Genomic DNA, 24,930 nt, shown 5'->3' on the forward strand with positions numbered 1-24,930 from the left:
GGAAGCAGTGAAACTCAGCTGCAGGTTCCTCGCGGTGCCAGTGGGCGGAGTCAGACAGGTGTAACGTTCGGTAACAGACGGTGGCGTCAGTGTACTTCCTGTACCTGGGCTTCCCCAAACCGCTGTTAAGATGCTGTAACGCGTTTCCCCGAGCCATCTTTAAACGCACCGTGAGCGTACACGCGTACTAACGGTGGTTTACACCTGTGGGTCAGCGACCAGCAACCAGCCAGCAAAAGGTAAAAAATATTTTCACATTTTGTTCCAATTCAATAAGTAACATTGGTGGATCTAGATAGTTGTGACTGGAATATAACACATTAGGCTTGTTAAAAAGGTTACTAATGTTGTTTTCTGTGTTTAGAGTTGTAACTACATTCAGTTACATTTGTGCAGTTTTCCTGCTCTGTGCTTTGAGTAATATTATTATGAACTATTGCTACGCTTACTTGAGTACAATTTCTGGATACTCTGTCCAATAAAGTAACTTTGATGAAGAAAGAACACACACATTTTAACCAAAGCTGTTGTAGTGTCATTTTCTGAGCCTTTTGTGTCGTTTACAAATCAATAAGACAGAAAACATGACATGTTGTAATTACATTGCTCTGTTCTGACAGGTACACGTTACCAAAGTCTTGTTTTATGGAAAGTTTGATATGAAAACGTGTTTCTGCTACCTTTTTAGTATTTTTATAGTATTATATTTTAGTATTTTTATTTTAGTTTTTCAAATGCCAAAAATTTATACAATGGATTGCAGGAGCCGAGTGGAAATAATTTATGCAACCTGGAATAAAACCCTAAAACAGGAAAGGTAGGACTCTCTTTATGCTTTGGGCTTCATGAAATGAGCTTCGTCTTCCTCTTCGTCAGCTGCTGGTTCAGCGAGTTTTGCATGCAGGTCATTGAGTTTGAGCTTTAAATTTGAACTGTAACTTCTTGAACTCATTACTTTGTGTTTGTCTGTGTTTAGCATCATGTAAGTTTTTTCATCTAGCTGCTGAAATTGGGTGTTTTAGGTAGAAAATATTGTTTATGTCATTTACATGAGCCTTTGCCCGTTATGCAGATATGAAATATCCAAACACTAGTTTATGCATAGCATGAGTTGGATTGATTTTTCTGGAGAACGTGTTGCTATTGGGGCTAAGCCAGTGTTTCACTGTTTAACCCTAGACAAAGCCATCATCTGAGTTACCACAGAGGTTTGCATCAGCTGTTCCCTACTTACTTAGTTATCTGACAGTTACTGCTGAGACCACTGTCCAAAACACAGGTAAGATGATAAATGAGGCTGACTCAGTGAGCCTGAAAAACTGCAAAAACGTTGGACCTGACAGTGACCAGGCAATCGAAACATTGCTGTGGTTCTGGAAACAGAAAAGTTTTTCTCTCACCTTTGTTCCAGGTTTCCCAGGAGGACCACGAGGGCCTGGAGGTCCTGAACATTTACACGAAACGTTGCAGCAAACCCGATCTGCTACGGAGCTCTGCAAGAAGTCACACAGAGATGCAAAAATCTAAATTCAACAATCCAGAAAAACTTTAATCTCAATTCTGTCCTGTGCAAGACAGTTTCCTGCTTTAATGATGATAGCAACGCCAATCAATAGCGTCTTTGGGCTATTAAAAAGACATAATGACCTTATGCACGTGATGTCAGGCTCTTCAGGACGCTGCCCGCTCCGCCATGATGGACATCAAAACAACCCATGTGATCATGTGGAGCTTGTGAAAACCAGGCAGCTGGTCACCTAATGTTGCTTTTATTTAGTTGATTTCACTAAGAATGCTCCGAGGACGGGGCGAGCTGCTCAAACGGGTGAAAACCAAACTTACTTTATTTGTTTTAATGAGGGAAGATGCAGCGGCGATGGATAGCAGCAGTCAATCATAATGACTGTCAGCCTTTACAAGGTAAGAAGACTAACATTCATATACTTTTAAAGTGAGTATGATTAGAAAAATGTAATGAAATTATGGAGAAGGTACTGAGGTAGTAACCATCAATGCCGCACCATCATGTGTGGAAAAAAACTTGTAGGTTGTCCGTTTTTGAATCTGCTCCAGTGGGAGGGGGAATTTGATCAACACGGCAGGAGGAAGGAGGGACGGCTCGGTTTCTAAGCTAGCCATTTCCAACTTTGGTAAATACGCTTTCTCTGAGGTCCATCCAGGTGTGTTACGATCACAGACACATTAGCTTGACTTGAACAAGAAGCCAGGAATAAGCTGGCACAAATAGGGAAAACAATCCCAGTCTCTCTTTTTCGAGAATCATGTTTTCTCAAACCAGACACACTCACCTGGCCAATCAAGGGAAAACAAGGAAAATAAGATTATCAACATGGATCAGTTATGGTGTTTATGTGTCCACAGTTAGCAGCGAGGACTCGGACTGGTCCGCAACCCCATGAGGTGAAAAGGTCATGTAGGTCCATCACAACCAGGATCTACATCAGCAGTTTGAGCTGCAGTCGTTTTACGAGCTGGACTGGATCATCCTTCACTCCTCAGCTCCATGACTGCCATTGCTAATTAGTATAGCTGCAGACATGGCAGTGGTCCGACGCAGTCATGTAGTCCATCTACAGAAAATGACCAGCTGCTGCTGTACATATTCCACCTGCCAAACCGATCCACAACAGGGTAAAGCTTCCCCGGTGCCGACATTAAGCTGCCAACCTTAATGAGTTGGACCGCTGGGGACCGGTCTGTTGGAGCTGAGTGTTCCTTCGTCCAGCTTAGCAAAAGATTGGGAGGTAGACCTGTGACACCTCCTGTGACGAGATGTGTGGGTCCTTTCTCATTCACAAAACCTGTAAAATGGTTTAAAGCAGCTTTCTTTAAACTCACCATCTGTTGCAGGATGGTGCTGCTGATGCTCAGGTCTCTGATTCTCAGAGGAGCCTGGTAGTAGTATCCGCGTCCGAACTCGACCATCTGGAGCTGTGAGGCAGCCGAGTCCATCAAGGCCACGGCGAACATGGCGCTGACTCCTGCAGAAGACCAACAGCTTCAGTACTGATACTTTAAATCACTGATACTGATACTTTACTTTGCCGTGTCAGTGAGTCAATCATTAGATGGAGCTTCACCTTCTGATAAATAGATGATGATGTAACAATCTAAGGTTGTTTTTTAACTGCTAACGTCAGTAGAAAGATTCAGACTACTGTAATCTCTGGAAAACAATGCAGATTATAAGCAGCTCAATGGCTCTTTTTCTACAATTGATTAAATTAAGTGTCTTTCAATTTTTCATCATTTTCATATCAATATAATTGAATATATATGATATTACCTGTCATAACTATCACCCACAGTTAAGAAGCTGCGAAAACCGACAGAAATCTGCAGCTGAAGTTCAAATGAAACTGGAAATATGTGGTGGTGTTACCAGAGGTTCTTAGTCTCTCAGATTCCTGCTTCAGTATCGCCACGTCTTCATCAAGTCCGTCAGAGAAAATCAGCAGCACCTGATGGAAAATGTCCATTGCATTAGATTAGTTAAGATGTTAAGAGCTCTGAAACCCGGATAATTAATACAGTTCACCACAAGTAAATGAAATGTCATTGGAACTGATCTTTATTTCAATAATTCAATTGAAACGGTAGTTATGGATCTATCCCACAGAGTGAAATATTTCACTAGTATTTCTATTGGGTTTAATATTTCTGGCTTTCAGCTTAGTAAAAATGCAACAGTTTCTAAAGAAATAAAATATGAACAGTTTTAACAGTATGTCCAGGTGTCAGCCCAGCTTTTGCTGAGCTGCTGTGTGGGAGTCAGTGACTGTCTGCTGAACATCTCTCGTCAGTCCAGTCTTCTTCATGGTTGTCGGATATCTTATTACATAATTGCAAATTTGAAAAAAAACAAAATGCAATTATGTTCTAAGATGGAACTGTACATTTGAAACAGATGACATCCTATATTTTCATTGCTAACAGTCTTAACTGCAACAGTGTCCTCGAGATATGATGCAGCTGATTGGACTCAATCTCAGATTTCGGAGGAACTGATCACATGAAGACATAATCTCACCTTGACTTTTGCTCTGGACTTGGACTCAAACTTGGTCCTGAATATTTGAGCATGGCAGGTTGAGCAAAGTGGCCCGGGACCATGAAAAGTCCATGACGTTCCTCAGAACATCCTCCTTGAAAGCCTCAAAGTTTGTGTCGAACAAGGAGCTGCCATCGACACTTACGATGCTGAAGGAGATCCGGGTCGGGACAGAAGCCGAGCAACACAGGTCGTTCACCGTAACAACGTAACGGACAATTTCCGGGAGAGGCCTAACTAGTCTGAAAAGTGGCACATTGACGGTACCTGCAGAAATATCAAACCCTACGGCGATGTCGATGGTGCACTTTTCAACTAAAGGGAAGAAAGGACACAGCTTGAGTTCCATCAGGTAAACACATTCATCTGATGAGACAGAAACACATTTATCAACTTACCAGGGGCAGAAGAAGGAGAAACAGTAGAGAAAACAGGAGGGACAGAGGGAACAACAGTGGGAAACAGGCTTCTCATTCTCCTTGCAGATGGCATCAACCACCTTAGTCTTGAAGTTTGGCAGGTTGTTTACGTCACCAACTTCGATAATTTTCCTTGGGTCACCAGTGATCTGAAGGAGCTGCGTTTGATAAACATCTCCAATTGCTACAGCAAATACATCAACGCCAAGTGCTCTGAGTTCATTGGCTGCATTTTCCACATTATCGTAAGAATTACCATCCGAAAGCAGCAGCAGAGTCTGGGGCACTTTTCTCTGGATGCGGCTGCCTTGGAACTGGGTGAAATAGTCCTTCGTAGACCTCAGGGCACTGCCGAGGTAGGTTTCTCCACCTGAATATTTTATTCTTTTTATGTGATCAACTATGTCCTTTTCAGAGTAGTAATTATTAAGATAAAACTCATGTTGGAAAGTTGCACTGAACTGCGCCAGTCCAACATGTGTACGTTTATCACTGATTTCCAAACCGGTCACTACTTCTGCTGCAAAGTTTTTCACTACATTGTGATTTGTGGAGGTGATGCTGCCAGAGTGATCAATCAGAAAGACCAGGTCCATCAGTTCACAAGCTGCCAGAGAAAAGACAACACATCAACGGGGAAAAAGCAGGAGATAATCACAACACATTGCTTCGATATTCACATTCAAATATACATTATCTGACCAGAAAACTTGAGATATTTGCCTTTTAGGTGAAATCTCAGAATGAACCAAGAATCCAATTTAACCTTTTAGGGTGAACTTAATATGACCTTTCCTTTCCTCTCTAAATGTCTGAACGCACATGTCCAACAGTTTACATCCTGACGTCATAAGACCAAAGATGATTCCACACCAGCCTCGTATCATCTGCCTTAATCAAACTCTAGTTTGATTCATAGACCTCAATGTGACATTGTCGCCAAACACACATCCACTGTGTGTTTGGGAGGTGGAAATGTGGACCAAAAAACTGAACTCTGGTCCGCCTATAAGCCTTGGTCTTGGATTGGTGGACATGAACTCTGGCACGGTTTGAATACTTTTGCCAAACACATTTATCAACTTACCATGGGGAGGAAGGAAAACAGTAGAAAAAAGCGACAGAGGGAACAACAGTGGAAACAGGCTTCTCATTCTCCTTGCAGATGGCATCAACCACCTTAGTCTTGAAGTTTGGCAGGTTGTTTACATCACCAACTTCGATAATTTTCCTTGGGTCACCAGTGATCTGAAGGAGCTGCGTTTGATAAACATCTCCAATTGCTACAGCAAATACATCAACGCCAAGTGCTCTGAGTTCATTGGCTGCATTTTCCACATTATCGTAAGAATTACCATCCGAAAGCAGCAGCAGAGTCTGGGGCACTTTTCTCTGGATGCGGCTGCCTTGGAACTGGGTGAAATAGTCCTTCGTAGACCTCAGGGCACTGCCGAGGTAGGTTTCTCCACCTGAATATTTATTCTTTTTATGTGATCAACTATGTCCTTTTCAGAGTAGTAATTATTAAGATAAAACTCATGTTGGAAAGTTGCACTGAACTGCGCCAGTCCAACATGTGTACGTTTATCACTGATTTCCAAACCGGTCACTACTTCTGCTGCAAAGTTTTCACTACATTGTGATTTGTGGAGGTGATGCTGCCAGAGTGATCAATCAGAAAGACCAGGTCCATCAGTTCACAAGCTGCCAGAGAAAAGACAACACATCAACGGGGGAAAAAGCAGGAGATAATCACAACACATTGCTTCGATATTCACATTCAAATATACATTATCTGACCAGAAAACCTTGAGATATTTGCCTTTTAGGTGAAATCTCAGAATGAACCAAGAATCCAATTTAACCTTTTAGGGTGAACTTAATATGACCTTTCCTTTCCTCTCTAAATGTCTGAACGCACATGTCCAACAGTTTACATCCTGACGTCATAAGACCAAAGATGATTCCACACCAGCCTCGTATCATCTGCCTTAATCAAACTCTAGTTTGATTCATAGACCTCAATGTGACATTGTCGCCAAACACACATCCACTGTGTGTTTGGGAGGTGGAAATGGACCAAAAAACTGAACTCTGGTCCGCCTATAAGCCTTGGTCTTGGATTGGTGGACATGAACTCTGGCACGGTTTGAATACTTTTGCCAAACACATTTATCAACTTACCATGGGGAGGAAGGAGAAACAGTAGAGAAAACAGGAGCGACAGAGGGAACAACAGTGGAAACAGGCTTCTCATTCTCCTTGCAGATGGCATCAACCACCTTAGTCTTGAAGTTTGGCAGGTTGTTTACGTCACCAACTTCGATAATTTTCCTTGGGTCACCAGTGATCTGAAGGAGCTGCGTTTGATAAACATCTCCAATTGCTACAGCAAATACATCAACGCCAAGTGCTCTGAGTTCATTGGCTGCATTTTCCACATTATCGTAAGAATTACCATCCGAAAGCAGCAGCAGAGTCTGGGGCACTTTTCTCTGGATGCGGCTGCCTTGGAACTGGGTGAAATAGTAATTCGTAGACCTCAGGGCACTGCCGAGGTAGGTTTCTCCACCTGAATATTTTATTCTTTTTATGTGATCAACTATGTCCTTTTCAGAGTAGTAATTATTAAGATAAAACTCATGTTGCAAAGTTGCACTGAACTGCGCCAGTCCAACATGTGTACGTTTATCACTGATTTCCAAACCGGTCACTACTTCTGCTGCAAAGTTTTTCACTACATTGTGATTTGTGGAGGTGATGCTGCCAGAGTGATCAATCAGAAAGACCAGGTCCATCAGTTCACAAGCTGCCAGAGAAAAGACAACACATCAACGGGGAAAAAGCAGGAGATAATCACAACACATTGCTTCGATATTCACATTCAAATATACATTATCTGACCAGAAAACCTTGAGATATTTGCCTTTTAGGTGAAATCTCAGAATGAACCAAGAATCCAATTTAACCTTTTAGGGTGAACTTAATATGACCTTTCCTTTCCTCTCTAAATGTCTGAACGCACATGTCCAACAGTTTACATCCTGACGTCATAAGAGATGATTCCACACCAGCCTCGTATCATCTGCCTTAATCAAACTCTAGTTTGATTCATAGACCTCAATGTGACATTGTCGCCAAACACACATCCACTGTGTGTTTGGGAGGTGGAAATGTGGACCAAAAAACTGAACTCTGGTCCGCCTATAAGCCTTGGTCTTGGATTGGTGGACGTGAACTCTGGCACGGTTTGAATACATTTGTGAAGCTGAGGCCGTTGTTTTTCTCTCGACAGTAGTCTCACAGGCTTCTATCAAGAGAAGAAATACTTGTCCTGCTTTCAAAATGAAAATGTGTGCTCTCAAATTATGGCAGAAAAATTCCCTTATATGTCTTTGTTTCAGCACACCTAACTCAAATATTAGCTCATTAGCAAAGCTCCATAGAGCTGAGAGCATTCTCGTGAGATAGAGACCACCATTTATTTCAAATACAAGGACACATGTAAAAGTTGCAGGACTCTGGCCCTTGAGGAATGGAGTTTGAGGCCACTGATATACAAGATTGTAACGCTGGACCCCAAAACCTTAATGACCCGGTCGTTCAACAAGAGAGGGACACCACACCTCAGCAGGCGATAAGACGAGTTACGGACAGGAGGAGATCGCATTGTCAAACTGGGGTTGATGCTCAATGTCACTTTAGACATTGACATAACCAGCACTGCAGTAGGCCTTTGTTAGTGTTTGAGATAAAGGAACCACCACTATTTTAGTATAGAGTGAACTATTAATATTTTCCATCAATTTCACCTGAAAGTGAACTATCCCAAACTTTTTCTTAGTATGTATACATCCAGACAGTGTAAGTTGTGTATCTTACACTCCACGTTCATTCTCCATACTTACGATGTTTGGTGATACCACAGATGACTCCAGATATCTGTTTATACAGAATCTCCAGCTCTTTGAATTTATCCACATAGAAGACATTGGATTGATTGTTTCCCGCCATGATCAGTAGCTCATTCTTGTTTGCGTTCTCTACACCTATACTAAAGACAGTAATGTTATTGGCTCGCAGTGCATCCGAATATTTTCCTAGGTTAGCAGGGTTTGTGGCTGCCCCATCTGTGATCACCATGAGAATCTGAGGAACGCGGAAACTTCTCCTGCCACCGTGTTCCTCGTTAAAGAACTGCAATGAGTAGTCCAAAGCTTCGCTGGTGTATGTGTCATCTTTTGGCGGCACTAGAGCTTTTATAGCATTACGAATTTCTCCTTTGGAGCTGTAGGTATTCAAAGTAAACTTGATTTCAGGTTCGTTGGAGAAAAGAATGGCTCCAAAACGGGTAGAGTCACTACTGACTATGCTCCGGTTCACTACAGACTCCATAAACACTTGCATGCTTCCGAAGCGGTTTTCTATGCTTCCTGAGCCGTCCACCAAGAATATTATATCAGCCTTTTCAATCTTCTTACAATCTGTGAGTAGAACAAGTGAAGACAACATCAATTTGTGTGACTGCTTTGAAACCTAACTTTCAACCTGATGGGACTGATGACAGCTTCATCAGACAACAATCCCAACAGTTTGATTGAAGGATCCTCACCATCTTTTATTTTTTATCTAAGATAAAAAATTATAAACAGTGGAAAAAATAAAATACTTAAGCAGGTAGTCATTATCCAATCTCACCTTTGTGTGGGTCGCAGAACTTCAAGGCCAGCATGCTGTCCAGTTCACTTATTAGATCAACATTTACTTCATTGATGACTTTGTCTGAAGAGCCACTGATTTCGTACAGCTGGCTGTAGTTACTGTTCACCACTCCGATTGAAAAGATTAACACTCCTTTTTGTCTCAGAGCCTCTGCTGGTCCTTTGAATTCATCGGTTGCTTTGTTGAAGGTGATCAGCACCAGGTTCTTCCTCAGAGTAGGACGTCCTCCTTCAGCCTCACTGAAGAACTGTGAAACTTCGGTGAGGGCCCTTCCCGTTTCAACCCCGCCATTTTGCTGCTCCATGTTATCGATGGCTCCCAGTATTTCATCTTTGCTGAAGTACTGGTTCAGACGAAACTCTACTTTTGTCGTAGTGCTGAATTGCATGACACCCACATGCATGTCAGTCATGCCCACAATAGACTTGGTAACCACAGATTTCATAAATTCTTTCATTTTCCTAAAGTTTTCTGCAGAGATTCTCTCTGAGCTCTCGGTTAAGAAGATGACGTCACTGGGAGCGTCCTCACAAACTGGAGACAGAACACAAGAACATCAGTTATGATCCAGTCCAAAGGTAACTGCAGAGTCCAGCTGAACGGTTCTCTGCTTACTGCAACAGAAAACTCAATGAAGTTATCACATTCTCTGATAGATTAGCCAGAAGTGCTCTTATGAATATACTCCCACACAACATACCATTTCTCCTATTACGGTAAAAATTATCAAAGGCAAAGACTTTAAAGCAGTGGTTGAACCCCTGGGGTTCTATAGAACCCCAGGGGTTCGATGAGTCGGTCTCATGGGTTCGGCTGAGCCTCTGCCTCAGAGGTGAAGACACATTGTGTAAAGTCGTGATGATGCGCCGCTCGGCCAATCAGAGCCGCGGGGAAGTTAGCGCGCGGTATTCAACGGCTATTGTTGTTTCTCAATATTTGAATCCTTACTAAGCAAGTCGAGCAAAAGCAGGAAGTGGTCGGACGAATATGTACAACATGGATCGATGTGTATCAGGGAACGGGATGGGAGTCAGAGTCCCATCTGCATGATGAGCAACGCCAAGTTGAGCAACGCCAAGTTGAGCAACTCCAGTCAGCTTCAAGAAGTAAAAATGTATTTGGTGGATTCAAAAAAACAAAATAAATTTAAGAAAATTAAGTTAATTCTTTAAAAAATCCAAATTTATTTTTAATTAGTAAAATGGTTTAAAAAAATTGGGTGGGTTGAAAATCTTTTCTGGGGCCAGAATAAAGTAACTCTGTAATTTGTTGTTCATGCTCTGTGTTGGTTTTGTTCTTTGAGCAAAGTGATGTTCATGCATGACTCATTTTGTGCGCTGGTAAAAAAAGCACATACCTATGACTTGAATGTGGAAAAAAATCATTTTATTTCAATAAAAAAGGGTTCAGTGAATGCGCAGATGAAACTGGGGGATTCGGTTCCTGAAAAAAGGTTAAGAACCACTGATTTAAAGTCTAATTAATTAGATGTACACGGGGCGTGTAACCCAGGACTATAAAGTGCTATCAAGTGCTGCTGGATGTTGCACTTGGATAACAAGGTCTGACTTTACAGAGAAAACTGACCCACAGAGTCATGGCAGTTATTGTTCTCAAGAGTCATCAGTCGCTTCCCATTTACAGATAAAATATGAACACAAATCAGATTCTCTTATTTTTATGGTAAAGAAGGCCATTTCTAAAAAGTATGGAAGCCTGTGCAATAAAATGTATTAATCACAATAACAGAAATCTGCATTCTCAGCCTTGGTATTTACTCATCGTTGTCCAATATTAACATTTTTTGAGGATTTGAAACATTATGACAGAAATGAAAAAGGAAAAACAATGTTTGTTTAGGTCCGTTTTGACACTATATTCCATAACAGCTTGTACTGGAGATAAGCTGCTAAAGTTACGTAATTCAAAATGTTGATAAAAACAATGTGCCATATCTAGAGCATTTAGTATTGGAGAAATGTCTTTGCTCGTTTCCTCACCTGCTGGTCCACAGATTGGTCTTAGAATATCGTTTTTGATCCACTGGAGGAAATAGTAATCTCTGACTTTAAAGGTCCTGTCTGGATCACCAGAGATCTCCTGCAGCTGAGCTTTGTTTGACCTCTTTACTCCAATAGCAAAGACCATGACGCCTTGCGCCCTTATTTTCTCTGCTGGACCTCTGACACTGTCTTCGGACTCTCCTGCAGTGATGACGATCAGATACGTCGAACCCTGACTGTAGGGTACCGTCTTGACATGTCTTTCCATGAATGTGAGGGCTCTCCCTGTGTTGGTCCGACCCCCCTCATGATTGACATAATTCAGAGCTTTGCTCACGTCTGACAGTGTCATCCGGTCAAACTCAAACCGAGCTGAGTTGGAGTATTTCACAAGCCCGATGCGAATATGATCGAGTCTGTCCTGAAATTCTCCAAGAAAGTTAGTGATGAACTTCTTTGTGTCAGAGAGGTCAGAGGAATCGATGTTGTCAGAGTCGTCAATGAGGAAGATGATGTCTGCTTCATCCTTCTGATAGCATGCTGGAAACAGAAATGCTACCGGTTAGTGTGATGCTACTCAACAACAAACGTGACACACTAGTTTGTCTTGTGTTTGAGGTAAGCAGGGATGTTTTTCTGTCCTTCAGTCAGTGGTTGTGTGACGCCACTGGATCGACCCCAATTACCTACAACTGACAGATCCTGACTGGAGGTATTTCTTTGTCCCATTTGCTGAAAAGCTACAGAGAAATGTACAAATCTATAAAACATCTTAAACTGAAGAAAATTAAAAATTTGTATGAGGGAACGCCTGATCTGATACAAGTCATAAAACTGTGGGTCAATTGCAGAGCGCGATGCCAAGGCACATCAGCTCAAATAAATATTTACCAAAGAAAACTAATTGACAAAATTAAATCCAAAGGTATTAATTTAAAGGACATGAACACAATTCAATGAGGCTTTAGTAAGATACCGTCAAAGGTAGAAAATATGAATCATTTTTAATGATCTAATGTTTGACTTCACAGAGATTTCTACGAGTCTACAGACTTTTCTGTAAGCTGGACCTTAAATAGTGTGAAACAGTTCCCACCTTCCTTGGTGTCGGCGCTGTTTTTGAAGGAATTGACGGAGCCCTGAATGATGGCACTGCAGATACTCTTCTGCATGATTTTCCTCAAGGGTTTCAGTTGCATGAAATTGTCCACAGTAAAAACCTGTTGGTAGGATAAGAGGCCATTTCGTACAGATCTGGCGTCTTCTCATTTAGTCCCATCATAAAAACTCTGACTGGAAAGCGATGTAGCTCTGCCACCGCTTCCTTCACGCTATCCTGGGATTTACCGTCTGTAACCAGGATAGCTACCTTCTGCACATCCCTCCTATTGCCACTCCCTTTGAAGACTGACTCCAGAGTGAACCTCAGAGCAGCTCCAGTGTTGGAGCCACCGCCGCGGTAAGGGAGCACCTTCATCAACTGCTGAGCTTCTGTTCGGTCCTGGAAGCTGTTGAGATAAGCGTGGGCTTTGGGAACCTCATTGTAGGTAACAATTCCCACTCTGACTCCCGTCTGATTGACGTTCAGGCTGCCGATAAGTGACCCCACAAAGCTCTGGATGAGTTGGAAGTTGTTGTTCCCGATGCCTCCGGACTCATCGATGATGAAGACGATGTCTGCAGTGTTGACTCTCTGACAGTCTGTGGAAACGATGCAGGAAGTTTATTAGACCGTCTTCAAAAGATTCACAAAGTTTTAATCAACAGCTTGTTAAATTACAACAAACAGATCAGCTAACATGACATTGATTCATTGTAAATCCTGTGATTTACTCACATTACTCCACAGGGATGTATATGTCAGTGAGACAAGCAGTCGATAATCCAAAGGTAATTTTATCTTTATGATGCTTGTGTGTCATTAGTGGAGGAGTTACAAAATGTGTATTTATACTCTAAATCGTCAGTAAATCCTGCTTTGGTGTAGAGAATAAGTATTTTGTTTTAAAGATGTCAGCTAGCAAGATTGGCTGGCTTGTTTCTATGATTGTAATGTGGAGATAAGTCATGTTTCATAATGAACAGTGACTTAAAAACTGAGTTTTCTCACAGCCCTAGTTATCGGTCTATTGTTGGAAGGGTTGGTGAGGTTCATCTGACACTTTGTTACAGGCGGAAAGCTCCTACCTTCCATGGCTGTTTCCACTTCCTGGGTGGTGAAGAAATCCTTCAGCTGAGTGATCCTCAGACTGTCATAGGCACTGTCAGCAAAGCTTAGCATGTTTTCCACTGGCACAGCCGAACTCATGCCTACAACAGACACTCCTTGGGATCTGACGTCTTGACCGGCCAAATATAAGAGTCCCTTAGGCTTTTCTCCAAGAACAACAACCAAAAACTGTTGAGCTCCTTGGTTTGCACGGCCGCCGTTTTCAGGGAGGAAAAAGTTACGAGCTGCGTACCTCAGAGCATTTCCCAGGTTCGGTGCTTGGCCAGTTTGTGGCAGCTGTTTAATGTTTTTTAATGCTTTTGTGTACTGTGGTTTAGTTTTATGAGTGTTTAAATAGAACTCAGTCTTTACATCCTGGCGATACTGAGCCAACCGACATGGTAGCTCGACTGTTCAGCGCCTATCTGCTCGATAAATCTGATGAGCTCATTCCTAAAAAAGATGAACTGTCGCGGGCCCAAGGCGCTGTCCACCAGCAGAAAGATGTCTGCAAATTTATTGCCCAAAGCTGGAAGCAGACACAAAGAAACTCAACTGAAAACCAAATCCGGAAAATTCAGTTCAAATTCAAAAATATTTCATTTATCCCAAAGTGAAATTAAATGATTTAATCAGAAAAGTTCACTGCAAAAAAATCATGTTGGCACAACACAGTTTTATCAGGGTCCCAGGAACTGGGCTCAGGATGACCCTGATCCGTTTTCATTAGGAAAACGAATCAGGGTCAAAGATTTGGTGCTTTTCTTGGAGCAACTTCTTCATGAACATGTATGCGGACAGACACGATTTTCAGGGCTCCAGAGACTCGACATGCAACTAAACATCTCCAAGGTGAGACCAGAGGTCGGCTAGACGTTTTTGATGGACAGCATAAATAAATCGGCCATATTCTGTTTTTACCCGTCAAACTGTAATCATATTAACATCGGCTATTCATTTTTATGTACATTAGTTGAGCCGTGAATCCAGATCCCATCGCACATAACGCAGATAAATCCATCGAACAAAAACCACTGACTGTGGCCCCAATAACTTATCACTGAAGTGATGTAATTGACTTTCATCACATCCTTCACCTGCTGCGGTCTGAACGCTCAGCCTCAGATTCCTCCTGGTGCATCTGCAGAGAAACCTGCGCTGCTTCATCCGTCAGTTGATCCGTCTGATCCAACCGGATCAACTGAACTGAGTTTCTCACTGTGTGATCCAGGCGTTGTGCTTTTTCCAAAACGGACAGATGTTAAATCAGCTGAGAGAGGGGACCGACTTCCAGCTCCGTAGTTCAAACTGCAGGCGAGTTAAGTTGAGTTTGCAGCGGCGGAGCATCGGTTGTGCAGCCGACTGCGCATATTATGGTCGAATGAACTTCTGCACCGTCATTTATTTGCTGAAGATAAACTGCCGGCTCCTCCGTTCAGACTATAAATGGATTAACACAACATTGCATTGTCTTTAGTTTTCTCTGCTCTGTAATGGAGTCTGGCATTAAAGGCCTCGTTTCTACCAAAGGTTTTTAAAGCTCTTCTTAACACGGCCGGTCCGTAACCCTTCAACCCGCTGATATTCAGAAAGGATTTTTTAATTAACTGATTTCAGTTTATTAAAAAGAACTTTTTGGATAAAGTCTATAATGTCTGTTATTACAACCTGCCAAACGGCTTCAAATTTTCCTGTCATGAAAAAAGGTAAAATATGGAAAATATGCTGTTAACAGGACCTGTGGGGCGTCCTTCATTTTCAATCACGTCTGTACTGATGTGACCAACATTTCTCTTCCTTTATTTCCTTTATCTCTTGTTTTTGCTCAGAATCAGAGAAAAACACCAAAGTTAGAAATGCTGAATCTTCCATCAATATTTCCCCTGAAAGCTCAGACTGTCAGACCGGCTGCTGTTTAAAGGAGGAGGTTCCTTCCCACTGTCTGCACATGCATGAGGAGTCACTGCAACGCGACCGCACTGGGCTTCCTGAAGTCAAAAACATTTGATCATAAACTGACTTATCAGATGTAGAATTAAATTTGAACTTCTAGTTGGATCTGTCAGCAGAACTGGATCAGTTTGATTTTTCACATATATAATCGGTTCTGTTTGCAGAACCTTTGCAGAACTTTCTAACTCAGCAGGTTGAGGCAGGGATGGCTCTGAATGCCGGCCGGAGGTCTGGCCACCGCCTTCCTGTGCCAGGCTGCTCTCTCCACTGACCCAAACTCACATCCACTTGGACCTTTCTGGTAGGTTTTCTACCGGGTCAATCAGCGAACAAAAGGAGAAGTTGTGAAGTTGGTTTTTGTGTTTTAGAACTGCAGTTTGAGCAGCGAAGGAAGTTCGTCCTTCCAAATACTGAATTAATGTCATAACAGTGGAGGCCGGTTGTTTCTGATCAATGTGCCACATTTCACACGTCACAGAGAAATGTTGCTGAGAGTTCAGTCCTCCAGGAAACGACAGTTTGTCGAGAGTCCAGGCGCGGTGGATGAGCAGAACGAGGTGCTTACAGGCTGCTGTCCAAACCCTGGGACATGACGGCCGAAGCACTGGGGCCACAAAATATTCAACTTTCAACTAATTTTGTGTCCTTATTTTATATCCTCAATGACAAACTAAACATGCAAGATTTTACTGTTCATTTCATTTCTTGAACAAAGGAATGTAATTTTGCTGTAACTTGTCTTTGTCTCAGCCAAACCTGGACTCCCTGACAGATGCAGCAAAGCGTCCGTCTGCATCGGCCGCCTGACGCTGCAGCTCGGATTTGTTCCAGTGTAGATGTAGTGGGGAGAGGAACTGAAATGAACCGAACGCTCAGACCGACGACACCTTACCTATTTTCTGGATCTCCAGGGAGGAGCACACGGTTTTCAGCAGAGTGTTTCTCAGACTCTGCAGAGTCTGGAAGCTGTCGGTGGTCAGGATGTAGTCTTCTGGTGGGTGGTTAGCGATGATCTTCAGCTGATCATAATTGTACTGAGACACGCCGATAACAAACACAAAGACGTTGAGGTCGCGGAGACGCTTGGCGGGTATGGACACATCATCGCTGGAGTTTCCGTCGGTCAGGAGCACAGCGACCTGAGGGACATGCTGCCTGGCTCGGCTTCCTGCCTGAGCAGTAAAGTATTCCTCCCGGATGAAGTCCATAGCTTTGCCCGTTTTTGTGCCACCGCGAAGGAAAGCAATTCTCTCCACAGCGTCCAACATGGCTGTCTTGTCCATGTGATCTTTCAGCAGGAACTCCTTCTTGGGAGCGTCTCCGTACAGTGCCAAGCCCACCTGCACTTTACCAGGACCAATGTCCAGGTTCTGGATGACATTTCTGAGAAACGTGCGGACTATCCTGAAGTTTTCCTCGCCGATGCTACCGGAGCTGTCCACTAGGAAGACGATGTCCCCCGATGTGGCGTTTTCACACTCTAGAAAGAAAGATCAATGTGATGAAAGATGGTTGGTTTAGAGAAACAAACCAAGCTTTAGGAGCTGGAATATCACCGGGAGGAGAATCTCCTCACACGTTATTACAGTGAGGAAAACCTCCGGCAGCCGGCGCCGCTCCAGCCACAGGCCTTTCAGAGCAGCGCTGGAGGAGGGTCGGTCAGGTCAAAGGTCATCTTCCTCACCAGTAAGTTCTTTTCTAATATCAAGTGTCGGCTGAGCAGAGACCGCCCAGAACCCGGCGGCGGCGGTGATGATGAGGACCACGGCCTCCCTCATGGCGGATGCTTGGTGGTTTCACTTCCTGCAGAAAACAGTCAGTGAGGATCTGGACTGAAGATCAACAGGTTCTATCAAAAAGCAGAAAAATATCATCTGGTCAGACCTTCTGCTTAACGACCTCTAGATGACCCTGCTTTGGTTTCCATTGTCTCCAATCCTCATTTCTTTCAAACGTCTATAAATCTTGGAGGCTGTGATATTTTAATTCTGCTCTTAGTTTCCTGCTTCACCTCAGCAGGGTCGGTTCTGACAGCCAACAGGTTGGTTGGACTCAGAGCAGAGACAAAGAGAACCAGCAGCTGCAGGTGGAGCAGATGTTCTGGTTCTGATAGAACCGGGTCGACCGGACCATCAGGAGGTCCAGGCCCAGGTGTTTGGTGTCTCCTGATCTCTGCATCGTGTTGTTAATCATCTCTAATTTACTTGTTTCCAAGTCAGGATGAATCAAACAGACAGGAAGCAAAGTTCAGTGAAAACATCAAATCTTTTCAAAATAAGAGCGACGTATCAAACCACATCCGTCCTCAGAAAGAGATTCCTGGTAAAATCAGGAACATTTGAGACAAACATTGCCTGATTCTGCCGCTGCGCTGGGCGGGCCGGCCCAAGGTAGAAGCAAACCAAGCGGCCGGTGAGGGTCACTGGGTGACTGACCCAGTTCTTCATAACGTTTGATAATAATTAAAACTTCTCAATGTTTGGAAATGTTGTTCCTTCATCAACACGAGCGGTTAAAGCCGTTTGCTACGGATAATTTATCTGTCTGAAACAAACATTTTTACATCAACATCTTAGTGATGTGAAACTTCTTTTAAAATGTCCTGAAGGCTCAGAATCAGCCCGGTACCAGTACCGGTACTGGTACCAGAACCGGTACTGGTACCAGAACCGGTACCGCTCTACAAAAGGTGAGAAAGACTCACCTGCTATACATCACATTTTTAGCTCCTGTATTTACGCCTGAGAGAAATGAATTGAACCACAGAATGTCATGAATGCGTTTCTATATTCCAGCTGGCTGCACCGATCGCAGGTGAGTGAAGAATCTCATCATCAGATTTCTGTCGGTTCACATGAGCAGAAATAAAACGCCCCAAAAACAGGAAACATTCCAGAGACCAGCAGGAACGACAAGAAACCTGAGCAGGAGAAACGCGAATCTGACTGCTGATCACCGAAACCTGCAAACCAATCAGTTATCTGTCAGGCAGCAACTGAAACTCATCCTGCAGGTCAAAGGTCAGACAGAAGGTACTCACAGTCGAGCTGCTGCATCAGAACCAGCTGCGTTCCTCTGGCACAGAGCTGCAGCACTGAGACTGGGTGAGAGGAGGATGAGGGGAAGGATGAAGGAGGCGGGGTCCAGGCTGCAGGGGCCCAGGCTGCAGGGGCGGGGCCCAGGCTGCAGGGGCGGGGCCCAGGCTGCAGGGGCCCAGGCTGCAGGGGCCCAGGCTGCAGGGGCCCAGGCTGCAGGGGCGGGGCCCAGGCTGCAGGGGCGGGGTCCAGGCTGCAGGGGCCCAGGCTCTGTTCTGATCCCCCAGGGATCCTGCAGCGGTCAGCTGGGCTGCCTGCAGTTGTTAATGAAGCTGGACAGAAACGGCTCCACACGTCCTGATTGGACGGCTCCGTAGTGAGGCGTCATGGCGGCGTCTCTGCCTCCGACCCGTCGGTTCTGTCTGCAGGAGCGTTGATCAGGTTTCCTGCTGCAGCCAGATGTTTCTGCTTTCATTTGGCTGTCGTTGGAAACGTCACAAAGACTTTGTGTGGGCAGAGAAGCTTAATGCTGGCAGCCGCAGCACATCTGTGGTTTCTGGATGAAAGAAGTGAAAAGTGTTTTCTCACATGATGCTGAGCAGAACCTCAGAGTAACGCTTCCTAGGAAATTCTGGAGAAAACTCTGAGTTACATTATTCCAGATGTGAGGGTGGCTCACGCAGGAGAACGCTGCCGGGTTTTAACTGTGGAGGAGGGTCGGTCAGGTCAAAGGTCATCTTCCATTGACCTGACTGACCCCCGCTGCCCCTCAGTTCGTGATGGACTGTCGCCACCGACGAACTCCAGGCTGGACGCAGCTGTGAGGACGACCAGCAGGGGGCAGAAGACTCAAGCCTGAGAGGAAGTAAAGCAATCATCTGATGAAGTGAAGGAGCAGCAGATTGGGTCCATATTTCAGTTTGAAGGTTTAATTGAGTCCATCTGCAGCTCTGAGGAACAAAACGGCTCTTCTCCTGCTTTGGGTTTGATATTTTTGTTTCTATGAAATAAAAGCTGAGGAAGGAAAAAAAACCCAGTCATTAAGACTTAGGAATATTCTGGAGGGCAAAGGTCACGCAAGCAGAACGCCTGCAGGTGAATCGAGATTTCTTTATAGCTAAATGTTTGGTTCATTTTCTCAATATAGTCGGAGAACTTTCATGTCTGTTTAAGCTGCGTTTATCATTGATAATAAAGTTATGCAACTTTATTATGTTGCATAATAAAGTGAACTTATTGAATGGATCCCTGATTACAGCTGAAGCCATCAGAGCCTCCCGCTGCCCCTGTGACCCGCTGCACCTGTGACCCTGTGACCTGCTGACCCTGTGACCTGCTGACCCTGTGACCCTGTGACCTGCTGACCCTGTGACCCTGTGACCCTGCACACGCACACACACATACAGTTAACGTTTACATACCTGGGCAGGTTTTAACTTTATTTTCAAGTGAGATTTGATGGATTGTGTCGTTGCTGAGGGAACGTTGAGAGTCCCGGTTCTGGAGCCGTTTCACAGATGGACTCGTTTTAGAACCGGCAGCCAGAAACAGCAGTTTGTGTGTCTGAACCAAGGAGGATGGAGACGAAGAGCTTCTGCTCCCACTGGGACAAAACGCAGCGAAAATTCACTGGAAATTCAGAGGAACAGTCAGAACCTCCCTCTGGTTACTCAACTCTGAACAATACCAGCTGTTTGGATCGGCCCGGTCCGATCCAAACAGCATCATCGGCTTCAAGCTGAAATCATCCAAATCACCACAAAGAAAAACCTTCAGAGGGGAAACCGGAGCGATCAAAGCCCCAAACATCAAGAACCACAACTGAGAATATTCAAGTTTACCAGCTTTTAACAGCAGATCCGAAACGACCCGAAACGCTCAGTCAGACGAGTTCCTCACATCTGGCTCTCTGAGTCATTAAAACATCGACGATCAGAACCGCATTAAAGTTAAAACATCTGGAAACAGAACATCAAACTGAACCTGAAGAGAGAACATTTAGACCAACAAATAAAAACAGAAACTAACGAGGAAAATACAACCAGAGCTGCAAGACCATTATTCCCCTAATATTAATCTGATTATGATATTGCAGGAGTTTTTGTAACGTTTTATCTTCATTCTGGTCCAAACGGAGATCAGAACCGACATTAAAGAAAACAAATCGAGGAGAGATTTATCAACGAAACAGGAAACGCTTCCAAAAGACGTGGATTCACTCAAACATGCAGCAGATAAAGACAAATAATACTAAAGCATCATAAAAGACTAAAGCATGTAAAAAAGTAAAACACAAAGTAATTAGATCAAATGTCAGGATTATGATCACCTCAGATATTACATTTCTTGTTTCATCATCTGTTTTTGTGTCTGTTTACTTTTACTAATCAATTTCCTCACTGAGGGACAATAAATGACATTTCTATCATTTCCATCTCCAGATTCTTCCAGCCAAACATCTGGACGGAAAACCTGTTGTAAAACATTAAATGGCGCCCCCAAGAGGCGGCAAAGAGTCACTACAGCAGGAGAGGAAACCATCAAAAATTATAGACAGTATTTATATTATTATGACTATTGACAGTATTTTAATATTATCATTTACTTGTCCCTGTTCTCTTTCCTTCATCACATTAAGAAACATAAATAAACTGAATGGTTAGGAGCATTTTTATTCTTTTATTGTATTTGTTTCCTTTTTATGTAATTTGGACTTTTGCCTGTAATAAAATAAATCTATCCATCTATCTTAGACTCGTGCTTTATTGATCCCTTGGGAAGACTCCATCAGAAAGTTGAAGTTACCAGCAGCTTACAGGCAAAAAGTGGCACATAGTGAGCAAAATGCAAAAGAATACAAAAAATACAAATTAAATACAAAGGTACACAGTAAATGTAATAAGAATATAAATACAAAACAAAATCTATCTATCTATCTATATATCTATCTATCTATCTATCTAATCTATCTATCTATCTATCTATCTATCTATCTATCTATCTATCTATCTATCTATCTATCTATCTATCTATCTATCTATCTATCTATCTATCTATCTATCTATCTGATAAGCCATAACTTCAGCAGCCTCATACTCCAACAATCTCATCCTGATTAATAATCCAGGTGTTTATTTGTTCTGATCCGTTTCGCTGCATTTCTGGCTCAAACCTACAAAAGCTAACTACAGTTTACGACAGCTACTGTCACCTAACGGCAGCGCCAACTGTCGTAACCGAAGTAAACATGTGGAGAGTTCAGTGAAACATCAGGTAAAAACATCAAGTTTTTTCACATTTATTAAAGGAACTGACCGGAAGTTTGATGTTTTTATGGCTCGTTGGAGCGAAGCAGGTTGAAACCGAACCGAACCGAACCCGGTACCAGAACCAGGAGCCGCCGGTTGGTTTTAAGTCTGTTTAGCTGAATTTCAGAAGGCGCCATGTTTTCCTGGAAAGCCTGTCGGTTCCGACTCGGTTCGGTCCGAAGTTCAGAGAAAAATGAGTAGAATTCAAGGAAATCCTTGTAGGGTTCGGTGAGCAGACAGAACCGGCTGGTTCCGGGTCTTTCTAAGAGGTTCTGGACAGCTTTAGGTTCCCAAAGTATGGATGAGTTTAAATGAATAGTGATGTATGGAGGACCAAAAGGGCCAAAAGCTATTACATAAATAAACGTTATTAAATAATGGCAGTAATTTCCATCAAGAAATTTATTTAAAAATATGTATTATTTGTCTTTGTATATTGGGTTTTCGTAAACAGAAATAATTATACAAGGTTCTGGTGCCTTCATTTATTTCAGTCAGGTCTAGACTTTGACTAGGCCTTTTCAGCATCTTGGTTCTTCTGTTTTTCAGCTGTTCTGCTGTCGATCACCTGCTGTTTGGATCCGGTTCTGTTGACGACCCCGTTTGGACCCAGCTATGGGTCAGATGGAACCAGAACCACTCAGACTGGAAGTTGATCACGTTTGGACCTGATCCGGATCATTGTGTTATTTTGTTTGAGGTGAGAAACGAGTCGGACTGTAACTGGACCAGAATCCAGTATGCCAATACCAGATGCTTCATTAAGCTCATCAGGTAGCATCACTAAAGCTAGCATCAGCATCCATTTTTACTGGAAATTTGTGGTTAGCTTGCATCCTAACAGCCTGAGTTGTTTTTAATCAGGCTTTATTTACGTCGCATTATTTTAACTCGTTTAAAGTCACATCACCAGTTTGATTTCTTACAATGTTTTTACCTGATGTTTCACTGAACTCTCCATGTTTACTTCGGTTACGACAGTTGGCGCTGCCGTTTGGTGACGGTAGCAGTCGTTTGGTGACGGTAGTAGTCGTTTGGTGACGGTAGTAGTCGTTTGGTGACGGTAGCAGTCGTTTGGTGACGGTAGCAGTCGTTTGGTGACGGTAGCAGTCGTTTGGTGACGGTAGCAGTCGTTTGGTGACGGTAGCAGTCGTTTGGTGACAGTAGTAGTCGTTTGGTGACGGTAGCAGTCGTTTGGTGACGGTAGCAGTCGTTTGGTGACGGTAGCAGTCGTTTGGTGACGGTAGTAGTCGTTTGGTGACGGTAGCAGTCGTTTGGTGACGGTAGCAGTCGTTTGGTGACGGTAGTAGTCGTTTGGTGACGGTAGCAGCCGTTTGGTGACAGTAGCAGTCGTTTGGTGACAGTAGCAGTCGTTTGGTGACAGTAGTAGTCGTTTGGTGACAGTAGTAGTCGTTTGGTGACGGTAGCAGTCGTTTGGTGACGGTAGCAGTCGTTTGGTGACAGTAGCAGCCGTTTGGTGACGGTAGCAGTCGTTTGGTGACGGTAGCAGTCGTTTGGTGACGGTAGCAGTCGTTTGGTGACGGTAGCAGTCATAAACTGTTGTTAGCTTTTGTAGGTTCGTTCCTTTCTGACCAAGATGGCTCAGATCACTTCTGGTGTGTTTTATGTTATTTTAGGTCTATATATTTGTCCTCATACCAGCTTGGTGCTCTGCGGGGCCCCCTGCTGGTGACTTTACTCTGATTGGACCTTTGTTTGGTTCTGGTTCCAGATGGAGAACTACAGCCGGGCCCGGGTCGTGGAGCAGCCGTGCGTCTCTCCGTTCGCCGGGCTTCCCGCCGACACGCCGGAGGTCCGGGTCAGAGACGGCAGCAAGATCCGGAACCTGCTTCGCTTCGCCCTGAGCCGGCTGGAGGCCGGGCCGGGCCGGGCCCAGGAGGAAGTGGAGGAGGCCGGTTCTGGTCCCGGTCCGCCCTGCAGTCGGCTTCTGTTCAGCGCCAGCGGCCGGGCCGTTTCCAAGGCGATCACCTGCGCAGAGGTGGTGAAGCGGCGCCTGAAGGGGCTGCACCAGCTGACCCGGCTGGCCCAGTCCACGGTTCTGGAGGTGTGGGAGCCGCTGGAGGCCGGCGCCGGCCTGGACAGCCTGACCGTCAGCAGGAAGCTGCCGGCCGTCTGGATCCTGCTCTCCCGGGAGCCGCTGGACCCGGAGCAGCCCGGCTACCAGGCGCCGGGGCGCTACGACGCCCTGTGGGCCCCGGGGGGCGCCGGCGGGCCGCGCACCGGGCCCCGCACCGGGCCCCGCACCGGGCCCCGCAGGAGGGGAGGAGGAGGAGGAGGAGGAAGAGGGAAAGGCTCCGGCCGACACACCGGCCGCTCCAGAGACCCTGGCAAAGGACAGTAGAGGTTTCCATAGCAACTGGACAGGAAGTGACTCCATGTTTGAGTTCAGTTTGATGTTTTGATTTAATAAAGTTGAGCAGGAGAAAGTATTCACACCCTGCTAACTTCCAGCCATCCTGGTTTTTACTGGAAAACGTTGGGACAAACTGGAGCTAAAAATCTGAAAAGTGTGGCCTGCTTCTCCATTTTTTTGTATTTATTTCAAGTCCAGTTTTATGTTTTCTGTTCCATCGTGATTTATTAAAGCTTTTCTGAAGGTTGAACGACGTCATATTGTTTAAGGTGGACGACATCATGGAAGTCGCGGTGATGTCAGTGATGTGAGCACAAACACTTGGAGGCTTTATCAGCTGTATGGAGGTAAATATTTACTAAGTCTATCATGCAGAACTAAAGGAGCAATAAATATATCATTGTTCATGAGCAGCGGAGAAAAGTCCTGCTCCTGACGATGATGATCACACTGACCACAGCCGTGCTGCTGGAACATCACAAACCAAACTTATTATGCATTTGTTCAGTGGAATTAACGAAGCCTCCTGCTACGGCGCCACCTTCAGGATGAAGCTTTAACTTGGTTTCCAGTTTCTAAAAGCGTGAAGCTGCCAGTCAGAAGCTTCGACACGCAGAGCGACGCCGATCAGCCCGACATCGTGCAGCATTGGCACGCATTCTCCGGTAGTCGTTTTTTTTCTTAAGGACTTTTTGGGCCCGAATTCATTTGACAACAATCTGACTGGAAGGGGCAGAAAGGTCACAAAGGTCAGGGCCCGGCAAACCGAGGACGGAGTCGGACTCCAGATATCCGCTCTACAGCCTCGACATCCAGGCGCCACACAGCGACCCTA

At 44.3% G+C, this 24,930-nt stretch overlaps 2 protein-coding genes across 4 annotated transcripts in view; one reads left to right on the top strand and one right to left on the bottom strand.

The window, feature by feature from the left end:
* The window catches only part of LOC129353517 (collagen alpha-6(VI) chain-like), a 42,827-nt gene extending 20,762 nt beyond the window's left edge, over positions 1-22,065 (bottom strand). Inside the window, 16 exon segments of the mRNA XM_055022869.1 lie at positions 1,401-1,493; positions 2,860-3,002; positions 3,404-3,482; positions 4,052-4,118; positions 4,120-4,409; positions 6,672-7,300; positions 8,400-8,975; positions 9,190-9,747; positions 11,214-11,756; positions 12,313-12,435; positions 12,438-12,917; positions 13,404-13,817; positions 13,820-13,954; positions 16,271-16,858; positions 17,063-17,181; positions 21,729-22,065. Coding sequence (XP_054878844.1) covers positions 1,401-1,493; positions 2,860-3,002; positions 3,404-3,482; positions 4,052-4,118; positions 4,120-4,409; positions 6,672-7,300; positions 8,400-8,975; positions 9,190-9,747; positions 11,214-11,756; positions 12,313-12,435; positions 12,438-12,917; positions 13,404-13,817; positions 13,820-13,954; positions 16,271-16,858; positions 17,063-17,156 — 4,812 coding nt within the window. The 5' untranslated portion in view covers positions 17,157-17,181; positions 21,729-22,065.
* On the top strand, positions 21,653-24,345 carry LOC129353515 (ribonuclease P protein subunit p25-like protein). Of its 3 annotated transcripts, none has more exons than XM_055022866.1 (2): positions 21,653-21,686; positions 23,454-24,345. In XM_055022866.1, the coding sequence occupies exon 2, from the start codon at positions 23,454-23,456 to the stop codon at positions 24,081-24,083; it is 630 nt and encodes a 209-aa protein (XP_054878841.1). In that variant the 5' UTR covers positions 21,653-21,686; the 3' UTR covers positions 24,084-24,345. The 3 variants fall into 3 exon arrangements, with proteins under 3 accessions (XP_054878841.1, XP_054878840.1, XP_054878842.1); XM_055022865.1 differs by lacking the exon at positions 21,653-21,686 and adding an exon at positions 22,301-22,421; XM_055022867.1 differs by lacking the exon at positions 21,653-21,686 and adding an exon at positions 23,254-23,337.
* Positions 24,346-24,930: the final 585 nt, after the last annotated feature.

Source organism: Poeciliopsis prolifica, unplaced genomic scaffold (genome assembly GCF_027474105.1).
Source record: "Poeciliopsis prolifica strain line A6 unplaced genomic scaffold, Auburn_PproV2 SCAFFOLD092, whole genome shotgun sequence".
Classification (NCBI taxonomy): Eukaryota; Metazoa; Chordata; class Actinopteri; order Cyprinodontiformes; family Poeciliidae; genus Poeciliopsis; species Poeciliopsis prolifica.

Coding starts and splice junctions, on each gene's coding strand:
- LOC129353515 (XM_055022866.1), top strand. CDS start 23,454: ATGGAGAACTACAGCCGGGCCCGGGTCGTGGAGCAGCCGTGCGTCTCT.